The 11372-nt window shown below is 33.0% G+C and overlaps 1 protein-coding gene across 4 annotated transcripts in view; it reads right to left on the bottom strand.

The window, feature by feature from the left end:
* The window catches only part of LOC104229215 (protein CHLOROPLAST IMPORT APPARATUS 2-like), a 58169-nt gene extending 49816 nt beyond the window's left edge, over nucleotides 1-8353 (bottom strand). The window contains exons 1-3 of one of the 4 annotated variants that reach the window (XR_011403858.1): nucleotides 6322-8353; nucleotides 5756-5905; nucleotides 3505-3610 (exon numbers count right to left, since the gene is read on the bottom strand). Coding sequence is in view for 3 of the 4 variants with exons in the window: in XM_070162916.1 (XP_070019017.1) it covers nucleotides 5771-5905; nucleotides 6322-7386 (1200 nt within the window). In the remaining variant the exon portion in view is untranslated. Of the gene's footprint in view, nucleotides 1-2899; nucleotides 3611-4624; nucleotides 4984-5755; nucleotides 5906-6321 lie in introns of those variants that run through there. The other 3 variants (XM_070162916.1, XM_009781808.2, XM_009781815.2) reach the window with 3 other exon arrangements.
* Nucleotides 8354-11372: the final 3019 nt, after the last annotated feature.

The following is an 11372-nucleotide window of genomic DNA, read 5'->3' as shown; positions in this document are numbered from 1 at the left end:
ATATTGCCAATTCCAGCAGAATGTCCGAGAGATATTATTGATAAGTTACAAAGAAGCTATATAGGAGCTTACAAATATTAGTATAATAATTTGTAATTGGCTACTAAGAGGCCTAGTTCAAACAGAACCCTTCCTAGAAGGTGGCTGCGTAGATTAGGTGCTCTTCAAAAGAATTATATTTGTATTTGAGATTTGAAAGTTCTATTAATAAAATAAAAGGCTCTAAGCGTTGAATTTTATTTATGAATTGTCTTAGTTACTTAATAGTTAATACTTTGAAATTATATTAAATAAATTATAACTCTATTATAAATTTATAATTACTAGAATATTTCATTACAAGTCTTTTGTTTTAATATTTTATAATTCTTTACTTAGTTTTCTAATTTTCATTTTAACATAGTAACATTTAAGTTTATTAAATAAGTCAAAAATCTAGCCGTTGCAAACTTTAAAAACATAGTAAATTTCAAAAACTAGACGTTTTTTTCAAAAAAAAAATACATTAAGGCCTACGAACTCGTCCCGTCCCGTTTCGTCCCGTTCCATCCCGTCCCATCCCATCCCGTTTGTTAGCGGGACGGGATGGGACGAACGTTTTGTCCCGTTTGTCCCGTCCCGTTTTGTCCCATCCCGCCTCCATCCCGCTTAAATGTCGTCCCGTCCCGTCCTGTTAATTTGGTCTCGTGCTATCTCGTTGGACAACCATAGCTCTACCTAAGGGAAAATATCCAAGAAAAATACCTTCGTCACTTTTTAGATCAAACTTACATAAATTATCTTTTCCATTATTATGAATGAAGCATTTGCGGCCAAATGGGTGGAAGTAACTGATTTTAGGTTTCTTACGATTCCATAGCTTATATGGAGTCTTTTTAAGAATGGGTCAAATCAGACATCTGTTATGCTTACAGCTTCTACCCAGAAGTGGTGTGGGAGAGAGTTTTCCACAATCAAGGTTCTTACCATGTCCTACAAAGTTCTGTTTTACGTTCTACACTCCATTTTGTTCAGGTGATCTTGAGGAAGAGAAGTTATAAGAGATTCCTTAATCATTATAGAAGTTTTCAAAGGCTCTGCTTTCGAACTCTTCTCCATGGTCACTTCTTATAGCAGAGATGTAATATACATTTTCACGTTGTACTTCTTACAGAAGACTTCAAAAATTCCTTAGAGCTTCATCTTAATGGCTTAGAAAAATAACCCAAGTGAAGAGAAAAATCATCTATAATAACAAAATCATATTTTCTACCACCAATACTAGCAGTTCTAGTTAGACCAAACAAATCCATATGCAAGAGAAAGATGAACGAGTTTGTTTTCCTAATTGACATGCATCACAAATTTAATCTTTTGAAAAAACCTAATTTTGGAAGACCAATGACAAGATCATGTTTAAAAAGTTTTTGAATAGTATGCATGCTAGCATGGTCAAACTTTCTATGCCATAATCAGGGATCATCGATCATAGAAGCTAGACAAATTTGATTACCAAGACTATTTATGTTACTGATAGTATAAACATTCATATCTTCTAGAAAGAATAACTTTACCTGATTCATCTTCTATAAATCAACCATGCTTTTTAAAATGAATCTCATAGTCATTGTCACATAGTTGACTGATACTGAGAAGGTTGTAACCAAGTTCATCAACTAGGTACACTTCGTCTATATCATATGTTGAGCTGAGGGGGAACTCTTTCAACTCCAATTACATTCCCTTTTGATTTGTCTCCAAAAGTCTTTGTTCCTCTATCTAGTTTGGTGACCATCTTGAATAGTTGTTTGTCACCAGTCATATATCTGGAACACGCGCTATTAAGGTACCATTTTCCTTTTCGATTCTTCTAGCGTTGTTCTTGCAAAAAAGAGAAATTACTTGTTTTTAGGTACCAAGCCTTCTAGGGTCCTGAATGGTTAGTGCTCTAAGTATTAGCTTGACTAGAGGGCTTTGGGTCTCCATACCCATCTCCTGTTGTTCTTAAACCTGCAATAATTAGAGGTATGACTGAGTTTTTCATGGTAAAAATGGGAGGGTTATTTGAATTTTCAGAAACTTTTTCTCCTCTAATTTTAATCCTGCAGTGGTTAGAGTTGTGCCCATTTTTGCCACAATGAGTATACTAGTTCTAGTTGAAGATTTATGAGGAGTGAACTAATTTGATCTAACTGAACTATGACTGGTGGATTTTTGTAATCCATTCAGTTGAAATTGAAGTTCATTAACTTCATCTTGAAGCATATCTCTGTCAATTTCACATACTTCCAACTTCAAAGCCTAGTCTTTGTTTTCTCTTTAGATTTTTTAAAGTTCATTTAGAACTTTCTCAATATCTGTAAAAGAAATATCAATAAATTCTTGGAGTTCATGACAATTAGGACATGTAGGAAGATGTACCTCACTTGTTCCTTCGTCTTCCATGAGACCAAGTTCACCTGAGTCTTCATTGCTATTTTCTTTGATGGCCATGAAGTATATGTTGGCAATTTCCTTATGATAAGATTCTTCTTCATCACTCCAATATCCAAAAGATTTCTTATTTTGAAAGTTCTTACTTAGTTTCTTTTTCAGTTCACGGCATTTAGCTTGAATGTATCCATTTTTTCACACTCGTAGCATCTTCTATTATTTTTGTCATTATCATTGTTTATCTGCCCTTTTCTGAAATTTGAGTTACCTCTTCTGCTATTTCTATTTTTCTTCATCATGGTTGTTACAACTTTGGAAAGCATAACTATGTTCTCATCTTGTTCTCCTCCTCCTCCTCCTCCTCCTCCTCCTCCTCCTCCTCCTCCTCCTCCTTCTTCATTTTTTGATTCAGCCACAAATGCTTTGAATGCAAGTGACTTCTTCTTTTCTTGTTGAACTTTCCTTGTCTAAGTGTGTTTTCTCAAACGTAATTAGATCATCTCTAAGTTCATCATAGGACATTTTGTCAAGATTTTTACATTCCAAAGCAATGACTTTGGGTTGCCAAATTGTGGGAAGACTTCTCAGAATTTTTCTGACTTGTTCTCCACTTTTGATTGGTCTACCAAATGATTTTAAGTCTCCAAGGATTTTCCTGAACCTGGAAAATGTTTCCTCTACTGATTCTCCTTCCTTCATTTGAAATAATTCATAGTCTCGAACTAGGAGATTGATCCTTGTTTCTTTCACTTTGTTGGTTCCTTCATATGTGACATCTAACTTATCCCACATTTTCTTTGCAGTTTCACAGCTTGATATCTTTCATAATCTTCTCCACTGATAGCATTATATAGCAAATTTATTTTCTTTAGCATTCACTTGAATAACGGTCGATTGTTCTTCAGTGTAATCATCTAAATCAAGGAGATCAGATGATACTATGATTTGACCATTGTGATCCTTCTTTGGCGGAATTGGAAGATTTTTCTTTTTGTTCACGCGCCAAACTTTAATGTCATATGACATAGTGTATGTTTTCATGCGCACTTTCCAATGAGAGAAGTGATGACCATTGAAGTAAGGGGATCGTACCTGAGAAGTTCCTTCTTGAAATAGTGCTCCAACGATTGTATTTGATCTCATGATCTTTTCCTCACTTGCTATTAAGTAATATTTGTGAGTCTTGCTCTGATACCAACTGAAAATACGAGGGGGGGGGGAAGTGAATTGTAACTAATTTAAAACTTAGTCGAATTAGAAGAGAATTTGTCGACTTCACTTTATCAGCAGGTTTGATTGACGATGAAAATAAATTGCAAGGAATTTAAAAGCTGAGAGCACAATTAGATCGTTTGTATACAAGCGTGTGACATGCAAGATTTTTTGTAAACGGTGTCACAATTTTATAACATGAATATAATATGATATATAAAAATATAACTCGAATCATAATAATAAAACACAACAAATCTCTACAACATAATATTGAAAAACATAACTCGAATCATATTAATAAATCACGACTCAATTATATTACAACTCTTCTTGATAAATTTTTGTTAGAAATGTATTCAAAATAGCCTCACTAGAAATATACTAAATGTGCTTTCTTTTCTATAAAGGTACCAAACAATCAATCAAAAACTCGTAATTAACATGCAAATTTTCTTGATAAATTTTTATTGTTAGAAATGTATTCAAAATAGCCGCACTAAAAATATACTAAATGTACTTTCTTTTCGAATGTTCTTAATCGGTATCATCGATCTTCAAGAAGAAAATGAAAGGAAAAAAAAAATTAGCGGAACAACATATGGAAGCAGCAACATCCTTCAGAACTCAGAAGTTTTTATATAATTTATTGTAGCTTCAGCAAATGTGTTTGGTTCATGATTCGTTGGTTTAGATCTTTGATTAACACTTGCAGATCAATGGTTCAAACCCAGCTGGACAAGTATCTTATTTTTACATCATTTATAAAAAAAATTAAAACAAAAAAAGCAGCTACAACACTTCGAACCCATGACTAATTCTAGACAACGAGCTACCTAGATGATTATGTCAAGCAGAGTCAATTCAATCAAATTATACGTTTATTAGGTTCTGCATTTTAATTATATATAAGTATTTAGTAAAATTTCTTGACGAAATGGTGTCACGTGACAACGCTTAGTAGACTTATTGAAAGTAGTAAAATATCTCACTAGTAGACTTATTGAAGTAGTTCAACATATTATTGTTCGTCGAATGGTCTTTCTGTCTGAAACTATTCAGCTTGGTGCAAATGTAATTGGAGAAGAAAAATAAAATAAAAATAACAGGAAAAGAAAGTTCAACTATTCTGCTTCATGATGCTTGTCTTAACTAGTCTATCTTCCTTGGTACTTTGTTCTAAATGTAACTTTGCAAAAACTTTAAAAGAAAAAACCTGAAATTGGAGGGGGAAAAACTGCAAATACCCAAAAAAGAAAAGGGAAAAAAACCTAAGAACGCTGGAAAAATCATTCAAAAAAAGCTTGTTCTTGGTTATCCTAGCTCAGTCTTTGGTGAAGGGCTTTTCACAAATCTACCCTGCAAAAATAATTAAATAAATAAATATAAATATTCGAGGTTTCAAACAGAAAAAAGAAAACTTAGGGGTGTATAAAGAAATATAAAGATTTTGAAGAACTTCATTGGATGAATTGAAATAAGCTTGTATAAGTACAACTGGGCCTCAATACTTATAGAGTTGTTACTTAAGTGGATCTATGCGTAATAATAAAAGAAAACATTTTCGTTCCCCTGCATAAACTGGTTTATTTAACGACATATGGCCAATGAATGAGGATTAAGAAGAAATTTCTAACGAATTCCTAAATATAAAATTGACCTTTTTTTCTTTCAGAATTTTCTAAACTTCGATAGAGTTAATTGAAATTTAGTTCTATTTTTTAAAAAAAGAAGAAAAAGAACACAAAACAAAAAGTGAATTCAGAAAAAGTTAAAACAATCATTCACAGGCAGAAAAGTTTTAAAGGCCTTTATATGATTTATAGATCCCCACAATCTCATTTTAATTGTGCTACCCAATGATTGAGGTAAGAGTTTAACTTTATCATTTTTAAATTATAGTGGTCAAAACACAGACAAAAAAAATCAACAACTATTTAGAGATTTAGAGTTTTTTATAAATAAAAAATAAGTATCACCAAAGATCAGTATAGATAACTGTTAAAAATAAGCACAATATTAAAAAAAATAAAGCAAGTAACCCATCACAACAACTCAACAAGTAACATTGACAGTGTAATATTTGTATACTATTCAGGTCTATAGATAAATTATTTTATAATAATGGTACCTTCATTATGATCGATCAGTGTTGACTTTCTAACTTGGTGAAATTCTTTTTAATGAACACACGTGTACGTCGTTTTTCTTTGTAACGTAACACACCGGCCTCTCTCATGCCTCCATTCTCTGAGAATAAGTCTATTTGTGCCAATCTAGCCTGCATCCAATATTAAACCATTATTTACATTTTAAAATCATAATTTTAAAGAAGATTAAAAAAAAAACATGTAAGTAGAAGACATTCGATAAAACAAACCAAATTCGTCACCTACTTGAAAGAAATAGTACTAAATAATTAGAGTGTCACAAGGGTCCCACTTAGTAGCTGGAAAACAACAGCCCAACTTGAAAATTAACAAAGGAAAAAGAGTCAAATAAAACGCGTTTAAAAAACAGAAAAGATTTTCTTATTAAAAAAAAAGGTAAGAAAGAAAGAAAGAAAAAGCGTGAGATGCACGTCCCATGGTCCAATAGTACGATTGTAGCTTACATATCTAGTACTAGTACTTCTAACTAAAATAACAGAATTCAAGATTCAATATCTCATGGCATTTTAAGGGGAAAAAAACATACTTGGACATCATTTCCGGCAGCCTCCGATCCCGGCATCTCATCGGAGAACGGCGATTCCTTATCGTACCATGCGTGCAAAACGTTGTCGTAGTTCAATTTTAGGAGCAACTCGGATTTTGGTTTTGGCACGTCAACCTCTTCTTTGGTTGATTGACTCGAATTATCCTTGTTCGTCCTCTTTGGAGTCGATTTATCTTTTGCTGATGATGGTTTAGAGCTCCTCAACTCCACGAGTCTCTCAACTTTCTTCTTCTTCTTTTGTATCGGTGGTTTGCTAAATTTAGGAGTAATGTCGATGACATTTACACTAGGATACCTCCACCAATCCCCATCATCAACATTTCTCAATGGTCGCGCTCCATTTCTCATGCCAAAATCATATTGGAGGTATCCATTTTCGAATCCTAATCCTATTGGAAAACCATAACATGTACCACCAAAATTATGTTGGTGCCTGCTATAACTAAAATTGGACTCATTTGTTGATTCATTCTCCACATTTAGCTTCCCCATAATATTATCAATGACACCCTCTTCAATTTCCTCATCCAAAATAGACTCTTCATCAAAATCTTCTTGAAATTCATCACAAACCTCTAAAAAACTATTCCCTTTGGAGTCAATTTCTCCTGGACTTTGGCATGGTTTGTCACAACGACTTATTAACCTTTGCTCAATTGGGCAATTGGGTTTTTCTAGCAATGGAGGATGGAGTAAAAACCCCGAATTTTCGACCACTTTATAAGGCACAACTAAGTCTGAGGATTCATATAACAAGGGATAGTGTGGCTTTGGGAATTTCCAAGGCTTAGTGAGGTGTTTTGTGTTGAATATTTTAGGATAGGCTGTGGATAGAAGAGCTGCAGCTTCATTGTAAGTTTGATTTGGCCTTTTCCGAGGGGTTCGAGGTTTTCTTGTGGAAATAGCAATAGGAGAATTGCTAGATTCTGAAAGAGTTGAAGAAGGTGACGATGATTGTGAAGTCCAAGAAGTAGATGGAGATTTTATAATTTCTAAATCCAATTTATAAGCTGCCCTTCCACCACCACTTAACCAAGAAGACATTGTGCTAAAAGAGAAACAGGGGAAAACAGAGAAGAAATTCAAGAATTAAAACAAAAAACAATTCTTCAATTGGTAACAGCCTGTTTACCCTCTCAAAGGTAAGGGTGAGGCCTGCACATACAAACTATCCTCCCTGGCCCCACTCATGGGATTATACTTGATTTATTGTTATTGTTGAAACAAAAGACAATTCTTGGAATTCAATGATGAATTCTTGAAAACCTTGTTAAGCAAGTCAGATTTAATTCTCAAAAATCAGGTGAATTCTCTAGGCCTGCAATTCAGAAATGAGCATCCAAATTGGAAAAGAACAAAGAAGAAGCTAGAGAAAAAGCACCAATTGGCAAGATTGTATTGGTTTTGGTGAAGTTTTCCAAGAAAGTACTATGTTTTTGTAAGGACATAAACCAAAACAGTACAATAACAGACCTTAAACCCTAAAAAGTACACTCTTTTTTAACTAAAAACCAAACTACCCAAAGCATTTTTATAAAAAAAGAAAGTCAATGAGCTAAACACTTTTCAGCTCTAACATTAAAAACTGACTTCAAACTCACCAAACAAAACAAATGGACAATGGATAAACTGCAAACCACAATATCATCAAGTCAAAACTCAAGAAAGAGAGAATTTGCTTGGATTTGCCAAGAATTGAGCTAAGGAAGAAGATGAAGCACTGAATTCAAGAAAGCACTTTGAAAAATGGGAAATATCTAAGAATGGAAATGAGGGTATTTAAATAAAGGAATTCAGAAGGGTTTTAGGGTTTGGTATATGTATAAATATATAGAAAGAAAGAGAAAGAGGGGTTTTAGGTAGAGTGGTCACGGGAGATGCATATAGAAGAGGATATAAGGCTAAGATTTGTTGATGAGAGACAGTTTCTCTCTGTGTCTGTGAAGAGATTGGGGTGTTTTTGAATACAGAGGAAAAGAACAAACAAAGCCTACAACTATTGAGTGGACCACTATTGCTTTGTGTCACAATTTCCCTATATATACTTTTGCACAATTACAATCACATATTCTCTTCGATAATTTGCTAAAATCAGGGGCAGATCTATGTAGAGATAGATGGGGTGGTACACCATCCGCTCGGGTAGAATTTCATATACGAATTGGTATTTCACTAATATTTCACGTAGAAAAGGTATATAAATATAGTGTCACCCCAAGACACAAAATGGCCGTAAGTGCCATGAGCAAAGTAGCCCTTCCCAAGCCCAATACCCAAGATTGATCCTCCTCTCCTCTTTTTCTTCACTTCTTTTATCTTCATTTATATATTTTCTCTCTATATACAATCTCATTTTTATTAATTCTTTAGATTATAAAAGTATATTTGCCTATATTTTCTTGTTCTAGGTCTCAAATTTTTTTATTTGAATATATTATTAATCATTTTTCTTTTTTATCTAGTTAAAAATATTTTTTTCTTGAAAGGACCAAATATATTTAGTTTTGTTATCATGTATTATTTATGCACCAAAAAATTTTGTAAAGCAAACCAAATTAACTCAAAATGGATCGAACCGAACCGAATTAATTTAAAATTTAGCGAACGGGCCAAATGCATGTATACTCAAATTCAACCTTTTTGATTACTGGTAAGTTTACATTAAATACAGTGACATCCGCAACCACTAAATCTTGGATCCGCCTCTAACTAAAATGCTCTTACAAAAGAATTATTTGTAAAAAAAATTATTTTATCCTTCTTGATAAGTTGTGATGACAGTATATGACTTGTTATATTTCTAATCTGATGTGAAGAATCAATCAAACGGATTAAGATCTTCCAGCAGAACTGATAATTTGACGATTAGTTTAGCACTGCTCAGGGTGTGTTTGGTATAACGAAAAATGTTTTTCAAGAAAATATTTTTTTGGAAAACAAGTAGTAATCTTACTTATTTTTCGGTGTTTGGTACGCAAATTAAGAAAAATAACTTCTCAAGAGTATTCATAAATAATTTAGATACAATAAACATGAAGTCATAAACTTTCGAACCAACAACCTTCTGAAGCCACAAATTTCATACACTTCCGAACCACTAAACTTCCGAACCCTAAACTATATAATTTCTAAACCCGTAAACTTCCAAACACGTAAACCTCCGAATTCATAACTTTGAAACTTGTAAATTTCGAACATGTAAACAGAAAGATGAAAAACGAAAAACGAAAAAACAAAAATTTGAAATTACAAAAAAAAACACTTTTTTATGCGGGGTGGTGCAGAAAAATGAAAAAACAGAAATTTAAAAATTACAAAAAAAGTAAAAAAAAAAAAAAAAAAAAAATTGTGCGCAGGGGGAGAGTGGGGGATGGGTGGTGGGTGGTGCAGAAAAACGAAAAAATAGAAATCTGAAAATATAAAATAAAAAAAAAAGTAAGAAAAAAAAATTTTTTTTGGGGGAAGAGGGGGAGGAGTCCGAAACCTAAATAATGGAATTTTGGACTCAAAATATCTTTATACAGTTAAAAAAAGTTACATTTCTAACTAAAACGCAGTATTATATTGCGTTTTACTTAAACGTTGTATTATAATGCGTTTTACTTCAATTTTGATAAATTTTTTGTTATGTATTTCACTTGTTTCATTCCACTTTTGACTCATGTCTCGCTTCGCGTTTTTTATCATCTTGACCGTCTTTGAATGTACTACGTACTCCAACCATTGGAACTATCGGACTATTGCAGCTTGTTAAAATAAGATCAGTAACGTAAAAAAAGTAGCAAAAGTAGAAACTCTTCTTTGTCCAAGTTAAAGAAAGGAATAAAAGTAAATGTTGTCCTCTGCTGCATCCAAACTTAATGAATGATCGGAAAAATCTGGACTTGACTAATTTACACATAAGAATTAATACTTAATTTGATATATATATATATATATATATATATATATATATATATATATATATATATATATAAGCACGTGATTTTGCCCTATATGAGAATTACTCCCAAAAATTCTAAATAAAACAATTTTCCTTTTGTGTGCAATTTTGAGGATTTTGTGGCATTTTTTTGATAATTATTTGTATTTGTCCATGCATGTTTATTTGTTAAATTAATAAAAAATACAAAAATATGTCGCATTTGCATTTAGAATTTAATTCTACAATTAGGAGCAATTAAGTTTGTTTTTACAAGAACAAAAAATCAAAAAAATAATGTACGTTGTATTTTTAGCATTTAATGTCCAAATTGTGTGATTTTATCGTAATTGCTATTTAATTGTGTGTTAATTGTTATTGAGAATTAATTTACACTTTTATAAATTAATCAAGTTCTGTAGGACACTACTTGGACATTGGTTTTATTTTTCTAAAAATAAGTAGTTATCTCCCTACACTGCTATTTTTCTTTTTCTTTTTTTTCTTCAAAATTCCCGATTTCAGAAGCCGGTCAGCATGCTGATCTGAAGCAAATAAATGTGCAAAACAAACAGGATGCAGCAGGATGGTCTTTTTCATTTCAGGTTGCTTGTTCTAGACGGACCCAACCCTTGTGTTGAGTCCCCTAAGTCAAATGCAACATGATGCAAATAAGCGTTCCTACTAGGGATCCGGCATGAGGTTTTGTTATACTAGGTTTATCCTGGGTGTTTGTTCTAGACCTGGCTTACCCGAGCGGACAACTCGAGCCGAGGATGGGAACTGCGTACCGGTAACCAAAAGATCATCCGATTTTGCAACTCCTCCGAATCCTCGTTCTATTTTGGAATAGGACACTAACAGAAAGAAGTCACGACCAGCGTGCACTCCTCAAGAGAGAGAAGAGAGGGATTTCGTAGCAGTTTATATATACAATTCAGATAATATCAAAGCGGTAAGAGTAACATTTTGCACATTTAGGCTAAAACATGTAATAAAATCAGATAAAAAATGCAGCAGGATGGTCTTTTTTCATTTCAGGTTGCTTGTCCTAGACGGACCCAACCCCTGTGTTGAGTCCCCTAAGTCAAATGCAACATGATGCAAA

This window comes from Nicotiana sylvestris, chromosome 11 (genome assembly GCF_000393655.2).
Source record: "Nicotiana sylvestris chromosome 11, ASM39365v2, whole genome shotgun sequence".
NCBI classification, from domain to species: Eukaryota; Viridiplantae; Streptophyta; class Magnoliopsida; order Solanales; family Solanaceae; genus Nicotiana; species Nicotiana sylvestris.
This window is presented reverse-complemented; position numbering and strand designations above follow the sequence as displayed.